A 23,592-nucleotide genomic window follows, 5' to 3' on the forward strand; every position below is an offset into this window, starting at 1 on the left:
TCATACAGGAAATGTAATAAATTCAAAATAATTATAACTGTCATTTCAAAAGGAACATTTACAGTTTTGAATGAAAATCTATAGAGGATAACTGAAAATTATAGAACTATCTTTGGGTAAGTGATGACAAAAATTCTGAATAGCTGTGACTAATAAGAAATCAAACATCAGTCTAAATGACTGCAGTATTATAGAATTATTCCACCTCAACAGACAGCAAAAGACAAGGCTAGAATAAAATGTAGTTTGGGGACTTTTAAAATAGTTTCTTAAAAGAATGATCATTGTTTCTGTAACAAGAGGTTTTCTTCCTCTACATCGTAGAGTGCTAATTATATCTTAAGTTTTAATTTTTTGAAAACTATGTTGTTTGACTACATTTCTCATAATACTATGAGACTATAGGACTATGAGATGAAGATTCTCAGAGGTTTGTCCACTGAGGCTAAATGATGGGAATTTGGTACAGATAAAAGACAAGACTTTGTTACTCAGCACATGGGATTCCATGCTACAAGTTTTAGTTATCACTGATAATTTGAGGAGGATTGGATAAATTCATGGGGCTATCCATGGCTACTAGTCAGGATGGCTGTATGTCACCTCCAGTGGTGCACGATTCCCAGCACCACTGTTGAAAAACAAAAGCAGGAAGGTATTATAGCACTATTTGTAAACCTGCAGGCCTCAGGTCTGCTCCAACATTGCTTCTGTCATGTTCTTGTGGTTTTTTTTTAATGAAAAGAAGCTTCAGATTTAGAAGCTTCTCCCTGTGGGAGAAATTGAAATTGAGTGACTGGTTCATAAAGGCAGGTGTTTAGGTCTGTGGATTCAGCCATGCTTATGCTGTTAAATTAAGGATTAAGAGGTTCAATAGCTATATGACATGCAAGTGCATCATTGCCCTCTTTAGCCAATGCAGATTTTAGTCAGGTCATGTTATAAAAACAAAATTCATGAATTTCTTCATCAACAAGACAATAAAGAACCTTAAACTGAAAAAGATAAACAATTTTTTGTTAGAGTGGGGGGAGGGGTATCAAATGCATGCCTATATGGGCCAGGATCGAATGAGATGATTCTGTATGAACTTCCTTTTCATTGTAACCAACTATGAACTCCCAAAACCAGCTCAAGACTTGTGAAACTTTTTAGTCGAGACAATTTCTGGGTAATTCAGATGGATGGATGGGAAAGGCAAATCCATTGTACTTTTTGAAGACTTATTTAGATTAACTGTGCAATTGACTGTTAATGAGATTAATATAACCCACAACAAATCATAGCAAATTATAGATTGAAATCAACTGCTGCCAAACATGAATTCAGTTACAGAAGACCAGATACATTTCTTTCTTACAATAACCCTGTACTCCCATCTAAAAATATTCAAAACAAATATAATTTTCTGTTTCGATTTCTGTAGGTTACTAATATGAGTAAGCAAACTATGTTCTTAATCACAACTATACCTAAAAAAAAAAAAAGCTCTAATTCAACAAGAGTACAGTTTTAAAAGTGAGAAGTGATGTATTTATTTTTTACTATATTTCTGAAGAAGACTCAAGATGGCTTATTGTTGGAGTTCAGTCTGTGTTTGTGTTTCAGGATCAAGGTGCTTTTGATGTGGGGAATGATGTCACTGAGGGTCAAGATGGAGATGGTTTGGTCAATGATATTAATGCAGAGAATGACATAGGGACACTGGTTCAAAGTGTAGTTTCCCATGAGAATGTTTCTACAGGGTATAGGGATGATAGTTTACTCTCTGACCCAGAGAGTTCCCAAGATTTGGGATTTGAAAACAACTTGATATCTGGAGAAAATAATGAGCAGATAGATAATGAACACATAGATGGCTGGAATTTAGCAAAAACAGACAGCTCAGCTAAGGCCTTCACCGTTCTGCTAGGCTTAGAGAGATAAGGACAAGAGGCAGTCAAGAAAAGCGAAACCAGTTCTCACCAGGGAAAAATATAGTCAGATGAAACATCGTTTCAGAATCCAGTTAAGCCCTTGTTCTTGTTCCATGGAAACCTTGCTTGGAAGATTCATGTTAAAGATTTCTTGTTCATTGTTTGACTCTTTGTCTATACTCATGTTGTGGATTAATGTTTTCCTGGTTCTTTGGATTTTATTACAAAAGTCTGGACTGTGCTTTTAAACTTTGCTGAACCCTGCCTTGGATTAGTTTGTTCCTGCTTATCTTCCTACATTATTGGACTTATCTATTTTCTTAAAGCATATCTTTACCCTGTTGTTTTTACTTATCTTCAATAAAAAAGGATTGTTTTCCTACTCAACGTATGGTGTTTTAAAGTTAGAGGGTTGTTCCTGTTCTGCATTGCAACACTTACAACATAGGCAATAATTCAATGCCTTAAAACCAATATACAATTAATTTTTTAAAACAAGGTTAGAAAACATTAAAACATTTAAAACATTACAATTACTATTATCAACCACGCTATCCGCAATCATAGTCCAGGCCATTTCGGTAGTCATTGCACATAATTCCAAATCCATCTATTGTGCTGTATTATTCTCCAAAGGCTTGATCCCAAAGCCATGTTTTTCACTCTCTTTCTGAAGGTCAGGAAGGAACAGGCTGATCTAATATCACTGGGGAGGGAATTACTTGTTACTTATTCCCTCCTTACATATATGAACCATACTGCTCACAGATTTTTCAGCACCAAGGATTGAATTTATGTTGACCAACCCATTAGAGATGTGAAAAATGCCAACAACCCTACACACAAAGAAATATGTTCCTAAAAGGATCCTAAGCTGTGGCAGTGGTAAACAGGGATTTGGCTGCTGCTAAAATGATCCTAAAATGAATCCTGAGCTTCTAGCATGGTCATGCCAAAGCATTCAAGGATGGACAAACTGGCTTTGTTAATCACGTCATAAGTATGGATTTCCCAAAACATTTAATACTTATGACCAATGTCTGACTTTTTGCATAGCCCTACAACCTATACTTAAATTTTAATGAAAATCTGTTTGGACTACTGTTTGTCATTTGCATATCCACTTATAGCAGTAGCACCACAGTTGCTTGCTCATTATGTAATGTTGAAAAATCCTAATTTATATATTACTTGAGGGGGACATGCATATGTTCGAGTAGGGCAGTCTGCCATCATTTTGATAACAGGATTTCCCATCTTACCTCTCCATTTTCCAGTGGATGAATCCTAGAGTAATAAGAAGTGCATATAACTTCATCATCTTTTGCATACGATGGCGGTCCGGTGCGGGGAGGAATGTTGTAGCGAGTCAGACATTCGGTGTCTGTGATAGCATGGTACTGCCAGGGCTGGTAGTCAACACCATTTAGTGAACGCTCCAAAATCCAGTTGCCAGGCCGTGGTGCATTAGCTGATTTTACAATAACATAAGCAATCTGGAAGACCTGGAAAAAATGTAAAGAAAGCATTACAAGAACTTGTCAAATGTATCTGGTTTTTAAAAGCTCTTTTGATGATATATTATGCTGAATAACTCTTGACACAAAATGCTGTTTTTAGCTAAATTTACAGAGATTGATCAGGTCATACCATTTTCATGTCATAAGAGATGAAATCGGAAATTCTTTGTTGAAAATCTTACTGTGTACACTGATAACTGAATTGTTTCTCTATTATAACTAGCTCTACAACAAATGCCTAGTATAAAATGAAGCATCTGTGATTGGCCCACCTCCATATTACAGTTATGGACCCATATTGCAGTTATGGATCCATAGCCTTGGAGTTATGGATCCATAACTGCTCCGTACTTATTAACACTATGAATTCATGATCACGAACAAGTATAAATACCCACCCAAACCTGCTCTACTAGGCATTTGGCACACCAAGAATAGGAATTCTATTCAGCTGGTGATCTGAACTCAGGACAATGACATTTCCAGCAAAGCCATGACATCAGAAGCAGGCTCGGAAATACTGTAACCTCTACCAAGCCTGTAAAATACCCTTCTGTTCTTAATGAGTCACAAAGAATTGTTGCCACTCTGCACCTTCATAGAATAGATTCATATATTGTCTTTACAGTTGGCTAAGAAAATACTGACCCTGAACATTCTGCCAGTGATGTTTATTTGCATCTAATTACTGCTCTTTTCATATAAGTGGATTAGGAACATTTAATCACCACTTATTATAGTTTGTGCTTTCACCTGTCTTTCCAGATAATTTAGAAAAGATTTATTTTCTGGTAAAATAGTTGCTAGGATTGTGACACAACAAAACACAACTGAACATATTAATAATTAATCCTTGCTTATACATCAGATTTTATTACAACCTGGATAAATATAAGGCAGATGGAGAAAAATACACACATCAATAAGAAGAACAAAAATATTTGGTTTCACAGATAGTAAGCATATACAGAATTTTTCTCTCAAGAATACATATAAAAATACAATAGGTAAAATATGTGGGCAACTGGAAGAAATGGGCCCAAGTATTGCCCTCAAATTGCACATTACCTATCACCAACCCAAATATTAGCGTAGATTAAAAGCTTCCCAACTTGAGTCCTTCTCTCACAATCATTCAATATTTCTTGTTCTGCAGCATAAAAGTACCTTTGCTTTCAATACAGTTAAGGATTTCCTCAGGTTCCCTGGAGGAGAAAGGGTATATATACTTCACAACTTTCAGTTTAGTACACCCAGGGATGATAGAAAACAAAAACAATCTAGAATTTGGATTATTTTCTAAAGAAATGTAAGGTGGATAAAGGAAGTTCTGGAGTCTGAAATATCATGAATGACAAAGAATTTTTAAAAATAAAATGAGAAACTAGAAGATAATTTTCCATATTATTAACAGGGGAAAGCTTGTATTTTCAAAGAAATGCTACTCATTCACACCATCTGAAGTTCTGGAATATCATAGTTACAGAGTGGAACAGATGCGATCATTAAAGTTGATTCCTTTTTGTGGTGTTTTGGCAGCTATTTCAGTGTTAGTGCTAAAATGAATAAAGGGGAGAAATGGAGATTTCACACTAATAATTTGCTACTGTGACTAAGTACTTTGGGGGTTTCCCAACAGAAACATCTGAGAATGCTTTAAAGGGGCATTTGGTGGCAGCTAACATTTTTATTTTGCAATCTCTTAATGCTGTGTTGAAGAACAGTTACTCTCCAAATAATCAATGAAACTGAGCACTGTGCAAAAACTGTGACATCACAGAACATTTCCTCTTATTGACCATCTCTGTTACTTAACCATGACTTGTAGACCTCTAGCATGCCCCTCCACTCACTGTCCAATCATTCAAGAATGTGTTTAGCACTTAAAACACAAGTGGAATTAATGACAAGTGTGAATATGCCAGCTGAACACACTTATTGCTGCAGGTGTGATTCAGAGGCTGCATAACACACTGAGCCCAGTTGTCAATTGTATTCCTTTGGGTTCCTTAAAAAACAATTAAGAAACCTTTTAGTCAAGTTGGATTTCCCTACTGAAGTGTGGAGTAGTGTTGTATGCAAAGTCGAAGTATATAATACAATCATCAGGGAAATGATAAAAAACGTCCTTCTCTTCAGAATACTGCATATGAATCAATACAATTTCCATTAGCATGATGTTTTCATTGTAATCTGACTCTTCAAACCTATATAATATAAAGACACAGCAAAGAATTTATGCTGTCTGCCTTGAGTGACAAATGGTCTCGTTGATCACAGAGGCTTGGTTATAAATGTTATATACCTTGTGAGATGCACAATGGCAAAAACAGACTCTGGCACAAAAACAGAGATGTTGCTAAGTGTTACAGCTCTCATTAGATTGTCCTTCCTAGCATAATAAACCCTCTACTCTGTTCATTTTCCCAATAAATGACAGACAAAACCGTAGGCAGTAGTTACATTCATAGTGAATGAGACAAATGGGTATCATTTATCGCAAACAATGTAATGCCACTTAACTACAGCTAGAGTATATTTTTGTTCAAAATTTGTTTGAAATAAATTGTTCTGTTTGAAGTGTACTTAGTAATTTAAAGTTCTTCTTTGGAAACAACCCTATTTTACAATAACATATTTCTGCTTTATTATTTCAGGGAGTCTTTTTCAGCATTTAAAAGTCAATTTCATAAGAAACTGGACAAGGAAGAAATTACTTAGTTGGTCTAGAAATAACCAATAGTATTTAAACTATTTCACTCATATATATTATTGGTTCCTGTATTAGAAACACATGGTTTTTTTTTAGAAAGAGGCATGAATGAGGCAGACAATTGGTCTCTCCTTTTCGTAAAAAAATATATCTAAATCACAACTTTCAATTTATGCAGTTCTGTTCAATGAATGTTTCTCTATTATGTCATTCATTCCTAGATGTTTTTCTTACCTTGAAGATTATGGTCAAATGAAGCATCCAAGTTTGGAATAGTGAGAGCAGGATTTTGAGCCTAGTTAATTTTCCTACCACCCTATGAGATTCTTACTTGTTGCTTGTTGTGTGACTTTGTTTCTGAAGTATGGCGACCCTAAAGTGAAACTATTGCAGGGTTTTCTTGGCAAGATTTGTTCATAAGGCATTTCCCAATGCTTTTCTCTGACATAGTGTGACTTCTCAAGGTCACCCAGTGGGTTTCATTGTCATGCAGTGTCTCCAGAGTCACAGTCCAATGCTCAAACCACTATACCACATTGGCTATTAAGTAAGAAAGCTCTCTCCACAAAAAAAAAATCTTGGCAATTTTAGCAAACTTTCATCTCATCCAGCACCTTACTTCTTCTGTGGTCAGTCACATACTTTTGAATATAAATAACTATGACATGAAGAAACAGACCTCTCCAGCTCTCATTTCCTAGCACAGGTACTCAGGTGCCTACTGCCTCTGAATGCAGAGATTTCATATAGCCATCATGTTTAGTAGCCGGTGACAGAATTATCTCCCATGGATTTGTCTAATCCTTTTATCTGCTGTGCAAAGAAGACATTTTTCACATGCTTAGGGCTACAATCTGCAGTACTATTAGGATTTTTCTCCCTCTGGCTTATCTAGAGCTTTCAAAAGAGGAGTTTAACTTTGTGACTTCTCTCACTGACAACATCTTGGGAAGTCTTCTGTCACTACAGGGGGCTTCCTTTAGGCTCTTCTTGCTACTACATTGTGGTAGTCAGCCAAGAGACACATGACAGTAACCCTCCAATTAGTTGGATTAACGGCAGGCTTGGTTCACATAGATATGCTCTGGATTCATGCATCTTCAACTCAAAAGAGCATGGCAAATATGGGAACCTAACTTCACAAATCACTGCATTTCAATGCAAGGTAATCCTAGTGAAATCAGTGATGAGCAGATGGTAGGAAAAAACTTTGAAAGCCTTAGGTTAACATTATTATTATTATTATTATTATTATTATTATTATTATTATTATTAAAAACAACAACTCTGAAACACAGGCTGTATCAACATTTTGGAATTATAGCAGTTTGCCACATTAACTACCTTGGCACAATGCTTTTGGTTTCTGGAATAGGTAGTTTTCTGGGATATCTATCTTTCCTGTCAGATCCCAGGATTCTATAGGATGGAAATATGACTTAAAGTGATGTCAAACTGCTATAATTCTGCAGTCTAGATAGCCTCACATTCATGCAGAAATACTATGAACAAAAATATTTTCGGTTATGCATCTGGCTACATCTATTATAGGTATTTTACTGTTGATGAGAGCATCATAACTGTTATAAGAGTGCTTGGCATATAAGTTCCCAATACAGACAGCCATTGGTCAGAATTATGACTTCTAAAATTACAGGGCTAAGTATAACATAATATGTATATATTGAACATTGTAGGTCTGGATGCAGAATCTAGAATCGAAATAAAAAGTGTCCAAATATTACTTTTTAAAAGACATTAGATTCTATTTAGAATTCTAACTAGTTGCAACTAGAAAAGTAATACTATTTAAATGGTTCTCAGAAGTAAGTAAAGTAGATATGTTGTTATCTTATTTTTATTCATTTTTAAAAGCTGAATGGTACTAGCCTTTGATACCTACCAGCTACTGTCCTGTTACAAAAGATACTCCCTTCCCTCACTTCATGACAGAATACTATGCAACATAGCATGAACCAACCCTTGATATTCTTCAAGCAATGTTGTAACTGTAAAAATAGCTAAATTGTTTAGTTACATCTTAAAAGCACCTCTAGATTGGACTACTGTAATGCGCTCTATGTGGGGCTGCCCTTGAAAACGGCTTGGAAATTCCAGCTTGTCCAACGGGCAGCGGCCAGGATGTTAACTGGTGCTCCTTACAGAGAGAGGTCAACCCTTCTGTTCAAGGAGCTCCACTGGCTGCCGTTTATTTTCCGAGCCCAATTTAAGGTGCAGGTGCTTACCTACTAAGCCCTAAACGGTTTGGTACCATCCTACCTTCGTGACCGCATCTCCGTTTATGAACCCACGCCCTAACTTCGTTCATCCGGAGAGTCCCTGCTCGCGATTCCGCCTGCATCGCAGGTGCGTCTGGTGGGGACGCGAGACAGGGCCTTTTCTGTGGTGGCCCCCTGACTCTGGAATACCCTCCCCAAAGATCTTAGACAGGCCCCTACACTGGCAGTCTTTAGAAAGAACTTGAAGACCTGACAATTCCGATGTGCCTTTCCAGAATAGGAAAACTTCAACAAGTCCCAGAAGCACTTTATTAGAAATTATGATTGTTGGCACACTGCACTTACCCTATAATCCCTATATATCACCTGTCACATCAGCACTTTTAATCTGTACCCATTACTCTGGCCCGGCCCAGTTTTATTGTGTCCTGGTGTATTGTTTTATTGCTTGTTGTTTAATATTGCTTTAACTGTTTTTAATTTGCTTTAGGTTGTGCATTGTTATGTTGTGTTTTGAGGCCTTGGCCTTTGTAAGCCGCATCGAGTCCTTCGGGAGATGCTAGCAGTGTACAAATAAAGATAATAATAATAATAATAATAATAATAATAATAATAATAATAATAAGCATATTATCTTGCATTAAGTCACGATAAAAGAATACTTCCTTCCTTGAAGTAATTAATTAATTACAAGTAAACAGAAACTTTCTAGCGACTGGAAGTATTTGCATTTTGTTAATACTTATGGCCATAAATGTGTTCATAAATGTGTAAAATCATTTCTAGTTCTGATTTCTTGGATAAAGTTTACCTGCATTAGCCATATTGTGCACGTGTTGGACTGAGATGTATCAGTACCTGGAGAAAGATATGTGCATTGTGCTTATTTCGGTAGGATGATATGATATGCATCTTTCTGTTCTGCTTGTCTTTAGTTAAGCTATTTATAAAAGATACAGTACAGCTGAGAACATGATCAAAATTCTGAGTTAAAACTCCTGTGAGAATTAATTAATATATAGCTATTTAGAAAGAGCATTCCACATAATTAATAATATAACAGAAAAGGTCATTTTTGAAATATGCAAATGAGTTAACAGACTCCTCTTTTGTATCCATTGAAACCTTTGATTGAGAAGAATTCCAGAAATCTTCTGTGGAATGTTTGCCAAATTATTTATGTCCCAGAGTCATAGAATACATTGCATGCTCCAGTCTCCATTCATTGACTTGACTGAAAGTTTAGTAAAACAAAAACAAACAAACAAAAGCCCTCCAAAATATAGTCCTTGACAATTCACTATGCATATCTGACACGGCACTACAAATATATGCATATCTGGGTTAATATTTTCCCTTCTTTTTCAAAATCCTCGCAATAAAAGCTGACTACACTACACTGAAAAGATGGGGATCTTGGGGAAATGGGAAAAACGAGGACACAGATTTGTTTGTTTGATCATGTAGGAAATCATACAGCAAATCTTAAGCTGGTTAAAATACACCATGTTTCTGTCAATTAGATATTAGGGATGCAACCATTTTGGGTTATGGCTCAAATAATGAGTTCAAATGGGTGGATTTGATGATATCTAGAGCTCTTCCAGGCCAAATTAGGTCTTTTCCCATGAAGAAGGCTGCTTCCAAATCTTTGGATATATTTATGATTCCGATAACTGTTCTAATATATGTGTGCCATAACAGCAGTCCTTGTTATTCCTGATAGTCATGAAACCTATTAGATTAGCTAACTAGTGGTGTTTGGTGCACTAAGGAGTTCCCCAACCAACCATTTTGGAGAATGGGGGACTTTTTATAATCACCCTATGAAAACCAGTGTTTCCACTGACCCACAGAGCATGAAAAGCTCTGAAAACAATCCTAGGAAAAGGGGAGCCTTTCCCCAAAGTTTAGTTGGTGGCCAAAGTTTAGTTGGTGGCCATATATCTAAGATAATGTCACCCTTAGAAGGACACATAGGACCCGGAAGCCTCCTCAGAATACTTCCGCTCAGCTGCAGCTACACAATAGATTCCAAATTCTCACACAACTATCACCTGACCAAGAAACACAACATATTGGGGAAGACCAGAATGGCTTAGATACTGATCAGTGGCTCATCCTTGGGATAGCCCTGACTGGGACAACACTTCACAACATTCACACTTGCACAATCGTGCAGGTGTACCATCCCCAACCATAGACCAGGTGCAACAGGAACACATACAGGAGAACCATAGGCTCTTGGATGAATCTCAATGGATTGTCCTTGACGAATGCACCGGGGATGTCGAGGAGGAGGACAACACTTTTCACCTACACAATTCACACCAACAGGATCACTTTTCTGGAGACCTACACACTACATTGCACAAAAGGGGCCCTGTCATTCCCGAAAGTAAACAGGTCTTGGTAGTAGGCGACTCCCTCCTTAGAGGAACGGAAGCTGTCATTTCCAGACCAGATGGGATGGCTCGAGAAATATGCTGCCTACCAGGGGCAAAAATACACCATATCACTCAGAGGCTCACCAGGCTCCTCAAGCCCTATCACCGTCCTCCCCTCATGTTGATTCATGTAGGAACCAATGATACTGCAAGGCACATGTTTCAAAAGATCACAAATGATTTTCGAGCTCTAGGAGCAAAGCTAAAAGAATGTAATGTACAGGTGGTCTTTTCATCCCTCCTCCCTGTTGTAAGACACGGACCCACAAGAGCCAGAAAAATAGTACAGGTCAATGACTGGCTTAGAAAATGGTGTCAGGAGGAACGCTTTGGCTTCCTCGACCATGGCCTGCTTTTCCAGGAGGATGGCCTACTGGCAAGGGATGGGGTGCATCTCACACAAGTAGGAAAACACCTTTTTGCTCACAGACTTGCAAACCTCATTAGACGCACTTTAAACTAGGTCCACCAGGGGAGGGGGACAACAGCCTTGTGAACACTACTTTACCCATAATGTCTGGGAATCGCGAGAAGGCTAAACGGAGGGCTGCACAAACACAACAAGGACCAAGTACCAAAAGCACAATAATCCCAATTAAACAGCTCAAGGGAAGATCTCAGGGGCTCACATGTCTTTACACTAATGCAAAGAGCATGGGAAATAAACAAGACGAACTCCAACTTTTAGCACAACACCACAAATATGATATCATAGGGATCACTGAAACCTGGTGGGATGACTCCTATCGCTGGAATGTAGATATCGAGGGGTATAACCTCTTTCACAGAAACCGAACAAAGGGGAGAGGAGGCGGAGTAGCCTTATATGTCAAAAACTCTTATGCTGCAGAAGAGATTCAAGACAGCAATCTGGGAAACCAGCTTGAAATCATCTGGATAAGAATCAAGGGAACTGGGACTCAAAAATATGTCGTTGTAGGTGTAGACCCCCAAGCCAGGAGGAAGAACTTGATGAAGTCTTCTGCCTACAGTTGACCAAACAGGCACAGAGAAGAGATGTAGTAGTCATGGGTGATTTCAACTATCCCGATATTTGCTGGAAAACAAACTTGGCCAAGAGGACAAGGTCCAACAAATTCCTTGCTTGCCTTGCAGACAATTTCATGGTCCAGAAGGTAGAAGAGGCAACAAGGGGATTGGCTACTCTTGATCTCATCCTAACAAATGCGGAGGACCTGATCGATGCGGTCGAAGTGGTAGGATCCTTAGGGGCAAGTGACCATGTGCTCCTGCAATTTGAGGTACAAAGGAAGGCCGAAACTAAGACAAGTCAAACCTGCATTTTGGACTTTAGGAGAGCTGATTTCCAAAAAAATGAAGGAAACGCTGAGCAGCATTCCGTGGACACAGATACTAAAAGACAAGGGAGTTATGGATGGATGGGAATTTCTCAAGAGTGAAATACTCAAGGCACAATTGCAAACCGTGCCAACAAAGAGAAAAAATAGGACAAGTGCAAAGAAGCCAGAATGGATGTCCAAAGAACTTCTAACTGTGCTAAGACACAAAAGAGACATGCACAAGAAGTGGAAAAAGAGAGAAATCACCAAAGAAGAATTCAAACAAATGGCCAACACCTGTAGGGAAAAGGTCCGAAAGGCTAAAGCAAAAAACGAGCTCAGACTTGCCAGGGACATTAAAAACAATAAAAAGGGCTTCTATTCTTATGTCAGTAGAAAAAGGAAGAACAAGGAGGCGATAGGACCTCTTCGAGGAGAAGATGGGGCAATGCTGACAGGGGATAGGGAAAAGGCAGAACTACTTAATGCCTTCTTTGCCTCGGTCTTCTCACAAAAAGAGAGTCTTCAACCTCAACAAGATGGAGTGGATGAGGGATTGGAGGACATCCAACCCCAAATTGGGAAAGAAACGTCCAGGAATACCTGGCCGCTCTTAATGAGTTCAAGTCCCCAGGGCCAGATCAACTACACCCCAGAGTATTGAAGGAACTAGCGGAAGTCATTTCGGAACCATTGGCAACCATCTTTGAGAGTTCTTGGAGAACGGGAGAAGTTCCAGCAGATTGGAAGAGGGCCAATGTGGTCCCAATCTTCAAGAAGGGAAAAAAGGATGACCCAAACAACTACCGTCCGGTCAGCCTCACGTCGATACCGGGCAAAATTCTGGAAAAGATTGTTAAGGAAGCAGTCTGCAAACACTTAGAAACAAATGCAGTCATCGCTAATAGTCAACATGGATTTATCAAAAACAAGTCATGCCAGACTAATCTGATCTCTTTCTTCGATAGAGCTACAAGCTGGGTAGATGCAGGGAATGCCGTGGATGTAGCGTACCTGGATTTCAGTAAGGCCTTCGACAAGGTCCCCCATGACCTTCTGGCAAGGAAACTAGTCCAATGTGGGCTAGGCAAAACTATGGTGAGGTGGATCTGTAATTGGTTAAGTGGACGAATACAGAGAGTGCTCACTAATGCTTCCTCTTCATCTTGGAAAGAAGTGACAAGTGGAGTGCCGCAGGGTTCCGTCCTGGGCCCGGTCCTGTTCAACATCTTTATTAATGTCTTAGATGAAGGGCTAGAAGGCATGATCATCAAGTTTGCAGACGACACCAAATTGGGAGGGATAGCCAATAGTCCAGAGGACAGGAGCAGAATTCAAAACGATCTTGACAGATTAGAGAGATGGGCCATAACTAACAAAATGAAGTTCAACAGTGACAAATGCAAGATACTCCACTTTGGCAGAAAAAATGAAATGCAAAGATACAGAATGGGTGACGCCTGGCTCGAGAGCAGTACGTGTGAAAAAGATCTTGGAGTCCTCGTGGACAACAAGTTAAACATGAGCCAACAATGTGATGTGGCGGCAAAAAAAGCCAATGGGATTTTGGCCTGCATCAATAGGAGCATAGTGTCTAGATCTAAGGAAGTAATGCTACCCCTCTATTCTGCTTTGGTTAGACCACATCTGGAATATTGTGTCCAATTCTGGGCACCACAATTCAAGAGAGATATTGACAAGCTGGAATGTGTCCAGAGGAGGGCGACTAAAATGATCAAGGGTCTGGAGAACAAGCCCTATGAGGAGCGGCTTAGGGAACTGGGCATGTTTAGCCTGAAGAAGAGAAGGCTGAGAGGAGATATGGTAGCCATGTAAATGTGAGAGGAAGCCACAGGGAGGAGGGAGCAAGCTTGTTTTCTGCTTCCTTGGAGACTAGGACGCGGAACAATGGCTTCAAACTACAAGAGAGGAGATTCCATCTGAACATTAGGAAGAACTTCCTGACTGTGAGAGCCGTTCAGCAGTGGAACTCTCTGCCCCGGAGTGTGGTGGAGGCTCCTTCTTTGGAAGCTTTTAAGCAGAGGCTGGATGGCCATTTGTCAGGGGTGATTTGAATGCAATATTCCTGCTTCTTGGCAGGGGGTTGGACTGGATGGCCCATGAGGTCTCTTCCAACTCTTTGATTCTATGATTCTATGATTCTATAAGGAATCAGAAAATAAACAATCTTCAGATTTCCAAGGTGAAGATTCTGATCAGACTGAAGGTTATTTATGTAACATCCAAGACTGCCTAGTGAAAACCGAGGCTGGATCTACACTGCCAAATAATGTAGTTTGAACTTCATGGAACTGTATTATATGGGTTGACACTGATCATATAGTGCAGTATATGTATTATGTGACAGTGTAGATGCAGCCTCAAGCATTGTGAAAAATACAAAACCTGAGTCCTAATTAAATGTTTCCTTCTGTGTACAGTCAGATTTTATAGAGCCATATTTTCTGCATGCTCAGTATAAAAACTGACTGGATAATCTCTGAGGAATGGAATGAGATAATGATATAGGAGCAATGCAGCATAAAGATGACATTCTTGAATAAAACTCCTCCAGAATAAATGGTCTATGGAATGGAGCCTGAGAATATTAGTTCAAGACCATAGACTAATTCTGCTTCATTACATGAAGTGACTATTCCAACTTCTTCACATAAAATGATCCAATTATATTATGGAAGGTATCATGGAAACATCACAAAGTTTTCAAAAATGTAACAACCAGAGTACAAAAGAGAAAATGTTTTACAAGGCAAATGGGACTGTGGCTGAACAGCACGTTACAACTTGGGCAACAAACAAAATATGATGCTTACAAGAAAAAGAACGTTTTTTTTAATCAACAGTTTTTGGTGGCAGAAGCATAATAAGAAGTCAACAGAGGGTTTTGTAAAGGGCATCTGAATACACAAAGCAAATGGTTCATACTATTCTAATAAAAAATTAAAAGACTCTTGGCAATGGTCTAACAGTCCTAACAATAATGAACAAGCTGGAACATCTTTCTTTTTACTCCAAGATCTGCATTGCCTGACTGCTCCCATGTTAGGCCAAACCAAAAGAAATGAAACAGTCAGCAAGTCCTGTAAGACTTTTTAACAAGCTGGTAGTTAGTTAGTTGCCGCTGCTGCTTCTACTACTCCTGGGACACAAGAAAGGCACTGAAAGACTTGACAGAAAACTGTTTTGAAGAAATGGATGTGAGGTATAACAGAAACCTGTAATAGTGTAGACAACTATAGAGAACATAATTTTGGAATTATAACACAAACTTTTCTTCCATGATTCATGAAATTGTGGGAATGGAATCATGGTACATGTGGAATCTGCTTTAACATGTTTCCAATTAGACCCCAAAAGAATAATAGAATTGGAAGCCTGTGCCCTTCATAAGTTGCATTATTCTTAACCAATGATAAGGTCAGCTGTGACTGAAGAAGCTTGGAGTCTAGTAACATCTGGAGGGACTTTTTTATTCCTCTGTAACTCATACATTTGATTGATGATTAAATCTCAAAGCAATGCTCATATATATTGTGTGAATCTGTACAAAAAAGTTCAAAAATGTAGGACCAGTTTGCACTCACCTATTTTACATATAAAAATCAGCCTCCGTTGCCTTTTGTCGCAGGTATTGATATGTTTTGAACTATTTCAGTGACTCCCCTGATACAAATTCAGGCTGCTGCTTAGCATAATCTAAAATACTTCAAAAATGGAGCCAGACTATTTTAGTTTTGTTTTAAATAATGTTTTAATTGACTATTTTGGAAATATGAAAATGATGAATCTGAAATATTTAAAATAATAGAAAGAGTATAACTATAATAGAGAACAACACTACAAAGACAGAAACATACATACACAAATGCTGTACACAAGAGCATGTTAAACCAAACATTTATATAAGTGGAAGATAAGATTGTGCTTCATGGTTATTTTGTGATCAACACAGGTCTTGAGAACAGTCAAAATCTCAGACCTTGTGGATATATCAGTTTATTTAAATATTTATTTATTTACTTTATTTACTTTACTTATATACCGCTGTTCTCAGCCCGGGTGCAACTCACAGCGGTGTAAATAAGGTATGAATGATGCATCAAAGAAGCAATTCAAGCTTTTCAAAAACCTTGGCCAGGTATTTAGCAGTTGACATTATTTAGGATATTATTTAATACTGTATGTATGCATTTTATTGTTATATATTTTTTAATTTTATAAATGCCATTTTATCTCCTAGGGCCTAAGGGACAGCATGGATTGTAAATCTAAGTTCATAAAACACATCTCTTAAAACTCCCCAGAAATTCATTACATGCAGGAGTGAGGTTCACATGATGGTACTAAAGCTTCCATTTCCACTAGTAATTGCCTCAATCTGTACACTACACACTGTGAAACACACTTCCATAACTTGCAATACCCACTAACAAATGTCTTGTAAGACACAAGAAACAATATAGTACTACAAAAGGTTATTCGCTATACTAATATTATTCATATTGTGCTGAAATGAATCATTAATCTACATAGCACTATCCAATGAAGCAGGAAATCTCATCGTGTATTGCTCCCACCTGCTCTTCTAGCTCAAAATAAATCCATTAGGAGCCATTTGTGTAATTTAGCTTGCAGAACAGCGTCACACAGAGAAATACAATTGAACAGCGATATGTGTATCTCTAATATGAGTAATATGTATGTACAAATTGCATATAGCTTTTAGTAATTTCAGACTTTTCTCCATTTCTATCTATTCTGGAGTTGAAATAAAGTTACAATCACCAGATGTTGGTCCCTCTTGATTTGCTGGGATGCATCATCCAACCAATATCTACTCTCAAAAGTTGTCATGTAATTGCATATTTATACATGGCAGGTACAGTGCTACACAATGCATGTCCATCTAGGAATAAGTCTTAGGAAACTTTGTCCATAAGTAAAATGCAGAGGATTTCAACTTGAGTCATTCTGGTTGCAAAACCACAAGGAAACTGTCCCAGTACTTCTGCCCTCTATAACCTTCAGCAAAGAAATCTACTGGGTAATAGTTGTTTCTGAATGCAAAGCAGTATGGATAACAACAGATTGGAGTTTTTTTTCTTTAATTAACTTTTAATCCTTATGCTTGCAAAAACGTCTCTTGGCATTTCGGCAGAACATAAACCAAGCTAGTGTTATCATTTCTAAATCTTAAGACAGGCATCTTGTAACAACTGCTGTAAGAGGCATCATAAGCTTATCATCTCAATAAGGTAGATTTCAGAGCCTAGTTGCAATCTAATTATCTTAAATAAGAGAAATGATATTACATTTTATTACATTCATACATTTCTGTATACGGAAGGGTAGCCAAGATAGGGAATTAAAACTTCAAACATTTGCACATCTCCCAAAAAATCTATATGTTCCCCATAAAGGAAATGCTGAAGATAGTATAACCAGACTTTGTAAAGCAATAGGGAAAAACATTATATACAAGGACTGCATGTTTTAGCATTTAAAAAACATCCTACAAAAACACTTCAGAAAACCTGCTTGGAAACATTTCTTGCCATTGTGTGCCTCCAAAGCCTTCATCAATTCATCTCTACTTTTGTGCCGTCTCCCATATCACTATGTAAAACTACTTCCAGTGGGGCTCTGTCACACAAGTATAGACAAACTGCCACGTGCTTCCTGTGCTGTATTGGATCAATGGGAGGAAGCTGGGTAGCCAACACTTCCCCTGTGAGATAGAACCATGAGTAATTTGGGTGATTCATGGTGTGATTCCAGCAGCCCATCTGATGAGGTTGCAAGTCATTTCCAATTTATGGTGACCCAAAGGCTCCAGGAGTATGTCCCTAGTCCAAGATCACCCAAGTGGGGAATCAAATCCTGGTCTCCAGAGTCATATTTCAACCCTTGAATTACTAGATCATGTTAGCTCTTTCTGAAAACATTAGTAAACAGGTAATACAGGTTTGGGAAAGTGTTTCGGAAAGACACAAGGTTTCAGACCAGGTCTGTCCAGCGTATTATTAACAGTGAGGCCTGTGTGCACATGTGATGACTTTGCAGATCTTGTGAAAAAGGGGGAAAATATGTATGCCCTTGGGGTTGAAGTGACAGTGCATTCCTTCATGGCGTGTTCATCTAAACAAATTCTCAGGATGAAATAAATAATCTGATTTCTTTTTAAATCAAGGAATTTTAATCTAAAGTTTACATATCCCTGGATTGATTTTTTAAAAGTATTCCTGTTTGAATTTTTACAGTCTCAGGGCCCTTCCACATAGCCATATGACTCAGACAATCTGCTTTGAACTGCGTTGTCTGAGTCCACACTGCCATATAATTCAGTTCAATCTGGATTTTATACAGCTGTGTGGAAGGGACCAAACTGAATTTTGACATAAACAAAGTAAACACTTTTGTATTTTTTTCTCATTCTAGGCTAATCTGTGTGAAGAAAATAAATTTCCAACACCATCAAATAAATCATATCCAACATTTAGAATCTGTACACTTATAGCTTTCATCAGTGCTTCAGTGACTACTCCTTGAAAGTTAAGAATTACACATTTAAACTAACTCTGAAAGTTTGCAAGTGTTATCGAACATGGCTACTCCCATCCCTAATAAAAAGTGATTTATAGTTAGAAATTTATAGTTTTCCAAGGGTAACAAGCCAGAATGATAAAGCAGCATCCTCTTTTGCATTAATCTTCCCAGGCCCCTACACTATAGACCCTTTCCTTTCTCCTCTATTCTCCTAACCACAAACTTTATTCCTATACATCCATTAAAATGTTCTATTTTATTTCTGAGGCAAGAAGTATTGTCCTCTACCTGACCTAGGTCAAGAGGCAAATTATCCAGCTACTGTTTCACACTGGGAAACAGCCCCGGGTGTAGCCTAGAAACAAAGGGGATTTTGGTCATTTCAACATTCTCTATTTGGCTGGCCTGGCAAAATAAATGTAGATAATAGGGCTGGGCAACCACGGAAAAATTTGTTTCTAAAATCGATTCATTTTTTGGGGGGTTTTGCGTTTCGATTTTTAAAAGAATTCCGAAAATTTTCTTTTAAAAAGTTTGATATTTACGAAATTTCGTAAATTACAAAACAATACGAAACAATAACGAAACAATTACGAATCGATTCGTTAATGGTGGACGCGACCACGCAATACGCTAAAAAACCTCCAAATGGGACAGGGGGAACTTCTGAAGCTTTCCTCTCCCTCTGTTGTTGACTGTTGGTGTGATAATTATAATTTTTTTTCACTGATTAAACAAACAACAACTATAAAACTTGCCCCAGACATGCGGAAATAATAACGAAACGATTTCAAAACGATAACGAAACGAATACAAAACGAATTGAAACAATTACGAAACAAATTTAAAAATTCATTTTGTTTTTTAGTTGCTCCTGAATGGTTCGTTATCGCTTCGTTATAAAAAAATAACGAATTTTTAACGAATTACGAAATTACGAAACGAAACCGCCCAGCCCTAGTAGATAATTCCATCATCTTCATGCTTAGAAACCCAAAGACAAAACTACAAAACTAGGATCAAGCAGCTACCACATTTGTATCTGTTCCTTTCTGTATAACTTTTATCCTTTTATATAATGAATATATTTCCAAGTCTGAAATATATAAACTCTACTTTTATTCTCTTAACTGTACCAAACTGACTAAACTGCCTGGCTCAAGGGCCATTGCCCAGGAATGCATTTTTAATCTCACACAATAGACTTCCCTGAAGACCCCCCTTTGTTTGCCTGGAAAAACCTGCTTGTTTGCTTTCAGAAGCAAGGGTCCTTGAATATGCTTCTTTTGTTGTTTTCTAAAACTTGCCTCTGTTTAATATAAAACTGGATTAAGCCATATTTCCAGGCTATGCCCTCCTATGCAAATGCTACTCCAGACCAATCCTAGCGTGGATCCCGAGACATACCCTTTTTCTGGCCAGCCAGAGTCAGGAGAGGGACAATTCAAACTGGTAACCTGATTGTATAAAACTGTTTTGCGCAGCACATGATCTCTTATGCTTGTAATTTTGGGCAGGAGCCCATAGGCATTGCTTCTTGGCCAAGGATGCCATAACACACCTTTGTCCTTTTGTCTTCACTTCCTGGAGAGTTTTTAATCTGGAACTTTGGTTATTAATTATGGTTAGGCACACTTGCCAGGCAGTTCCCTCTCATTTTATTGCAGGCTAAATTCAATTTCACAAGCCTGATTCTACATCGGCAGAGAGAGAAACATGACCCTTGAGTTGCATGAGGATTTCAAGGTCATTTTTAATCTATATAGTGATTTCTCTAAAGGATCAATTCAGAAGTCCATGTCCTCTTGGTTGAAGATGGTGGCTGTTGACATTACCACAATGAGCTCCTGTGAATGCTTCAGTAAGAGTTCACACCATAAAGAACCACTGACAAAAAAGGACTAGCTTTAAATCCTTCTATGTATTTCAGAATTATAATTAAGATTGTTTAACACAGATCTTGCGCCAGTCCAAATTCATACAGAACAACAATAATCCACTCATGAGAATAGTCAATTATTCATAATTCTAACAAAGCAAAGATAGACAAGTTCTAGGCCAATGTAGCTTTCCTTCTTCCAGTGCCCTGTAAATGCTCCCTACAATGCTCCCTGCAATGCTCCCTACCTCTGTAATCAGAGAACATCAGATAAATTAACTGTATACACTATTTGAAAATGGTAATGAGAAAAAAGACAGCTAAAATAATGGAGGACCAGTTTAAAAGGATCTCTTGCTGTCGCTGTAACCGTGTAAACTGTATGTTAGCAATAAAATGTGGCTGCCCTTGGAATAGGTTTAATCTTTCACAAAGATCCTAAATTTTAATGTCTGCTCTGAGATATATGGCTTCTGCAACCATAATTCTATCATATCTTGTGACCACAGATATTCCCATGTACTGTTATTTACATGCTGCAAACATCCAGTTTTAAAGGTTTGCTTCTGAGTCCCCATAAACTGTTTAGCTACAGTATATTTCAAAAACAGAAATAAACCCATTCAAAACTCAGTTGCTTCTTAAACACAGTCTGCCTCAGAGTTTGGAAGTCACTACTTTCAAATAGCAAGCTATTCCTAAGGAGAGAGCCAGCATGGTGTAGTCTGTGGTTTGAGCGTTTTGAGTCTCCCATTCAAGTATTAGCAAAGGCTGATCCTATTTAGCTTCAAAGCCCTGATCTATCTTATTACAGAGCAATACTTTCATATATTCAACCAGTTTGTCATATGTAGAGGGTGTGGATCTGAAAGCAATAGAAGGTGTCAAATCTAGAGATATGCTAGGATATGTTAGGCAAACATGTGTGAGCAAAGTTAAAACAAAAGTAGTCTCTATGCTTACTCTGAAATATTGGAAATCTGGCCAATACCTATGACAATTACAACTAATAATACATGGCTGATAAAAGTAAGCTTTAACATAATTGTCCGATTATCAACAAAATATTTCAATGTCTGGAAAGTTCCACTACCACAGAGTTGCATTAGGGCAAAGTGCATGACCCTCAATGACTAACCTTTATCCTCATCTTCTCCTGCACATTTAGTTAGGGTAGTGCCAGTTCAAATAATTATATAGTGTGAATGAGTCTGTCCCATTACCTTCTAGCCTTTCAGGAGTCTTCCACACCACATAATGATTTTACTGTGACTTCACTTAAACTGCCATGACTCTATCCGATGGAAACTGGGTTTTGTAGTTTGTGTAGCACTAAAGCTTTCTGGTAGGAAAACCTAAATGCTATTCAATTGCCAATCTAAGAATATCATAGGATGAAACAATGGCATTTAAAGGAGATCAGACACTTCACAACCTCTGAGGATGCTTGCCATAGATGCAGGCATAATTTCAGTAAAGAATGCTTCTAGAATATGGCCATATAGCCCGAAAAACCTACAACAACACAGAGAATCAGAGTGTTATAATCACAGAGTATGAAAAGGATTCCCAGTCTTAAAAAACAGGTCTGACACATACTTTTTCCACTTTACAGATGCCTCAAAGTAGCCATTAAATTCGTACTTACCAATTCTTCTCCAGAACCTCATATTATAACTACAGACTCACCATCCAAGCAATTTTCTCAACTTAAGATAGTGTTACTTGGACCAGCAGTACTAGAGAGAGTATCTAGGATTCAGGGTGCCAGTTAAAACAGCAATATGGTTTTGTCTCCACCTATAAAATACACAGGACTACTTTAATCTTTCAATCTCTTTTTTTACAAGAGGCCAATTGATCAAACTGACTAACTGTGTTGTAATGAATGTCTGAACTGGACAGATGGAACTAACTTCTAAATTAATTTCTGATTGGCTTTCGAGACTCCTTACACTAGAAATGTAATTTCTCTTTCTGTTGCTAATCTAAAGCATTGGCTTTTCCATGTGTTACGTTCTCATTGATATGCAGAAAATGTCTTTATTTCCCTGAAATCTCCCCAAAATCAAAGATCTTACTTTGTGCACATGCTCAGCCAGGAACTCTTATATATTTTCTGAAACCCAAGACTTCATTGAGGCAGGTAAAATGCACTTAGCCAAATAAGACTGACTTTTCGGTTTTATTTACAAGTAATTAGGCAAAATGTATTGGCTTTCTCACTCACATTAAATTGTCTTGATACACTTTGGCATTTGCTTGCATTGGTTTAAAAAGCTATCCTTCTGAATTTCTTGCTAAAACTTTCTGCATGTTTTATATATGCATAGTTCTTACTCCATACTATGTATAGAGAACAATGTTGCAATCGGTTTTTCAAGGTTTTGAGAAAGCAGAAGTAAAAAATTTTACTACCCTCATCTCTAAAAGTAGGATGAGGAGAGGAGCTACATTGTGTTTTGAAATTTGACAGATGGACTGGGCCAGTGACAGATCAATGGAGAATATTTAACAAATTGTGGTAGCAAAACATGGGGAAAAGGGCCTGCACAGTGAAGAAGAGAAGGAAGGAAAGAGAATAAAAGGAAGGAAAGGATGGAAGGATGGGGAATCATAGAATCATAGAATCAAAGAGTTGGAAGAGACCTCATGGGCCATCCAGTCCAACCCCCTGCCAACAAGCAGGAATATTGCATTGGATGGCCATCCAGCCTCTGTTTAAAAGCTTCCAAAGAAGGAGCCTCCACCACACTCCGGAGCAGAGAGTTCCACTGCTGAACGGCTCTCACAGTCAGGAAGTTCTTCCTTATGTTCAGATGGAATCTCCTTTCTTGTAGTTTGAAGCCATCCATTGTTTCACATCCTAGTCTCTAGGGAAGCAGAAAACAAGTTTGCTCTCTCCTCCCTGTGGCTTCCTTTCACATATTTATACATGGCTATCATATCTCCTCTCAACCTTTTCTTCTTCAGGCTAAACATGCCCAGCTCCTTAAGCCGCTCCTCATA

General features: G+C 38.1%; 1 protein-coding gene across 6 annotated transcripts in view; it reads right to left on the reverse strand.

Moving 5' to 3' along the window:
* Positions 1-23,592, reverse strand: part of LAMA2 (laminin subunit alpha 2) — a 557,898-nt gene that overhangs the window by 366,443 nt on the left and 167,863 nt on the right. For all 6 annotated transcript variants that reach the window (XM_060753336.2, XM_060753340.2, XM_060753339.2 and 3 more), the window contains exon 4: positions 3,179-3,421. In XM_060753336.2, coding sequence (XP_060609319.2) covers positions 3,179-3,421 — 243 coding nt within the window. The remainder of the gene's footprint in view (positions 1-3,178; positions 3,422-23,592) is intronic.

The sequence above is a fragment of the Anolis sagrei genome, chromosome 1 (assembly GCF_037176765.1).
Source record: "Anolis sagrei isolate rAnoSag1 chromosome 1, rAnoSag1.mat, whole genome shotgun sequence".
In the NCBI taxonomy this organism is placed as follows: Eukaryota; Metazoa; Chordata; class Lepidosauria; order Squamata; family Dactyloidae; genus Anolis; species Anolis sagrei.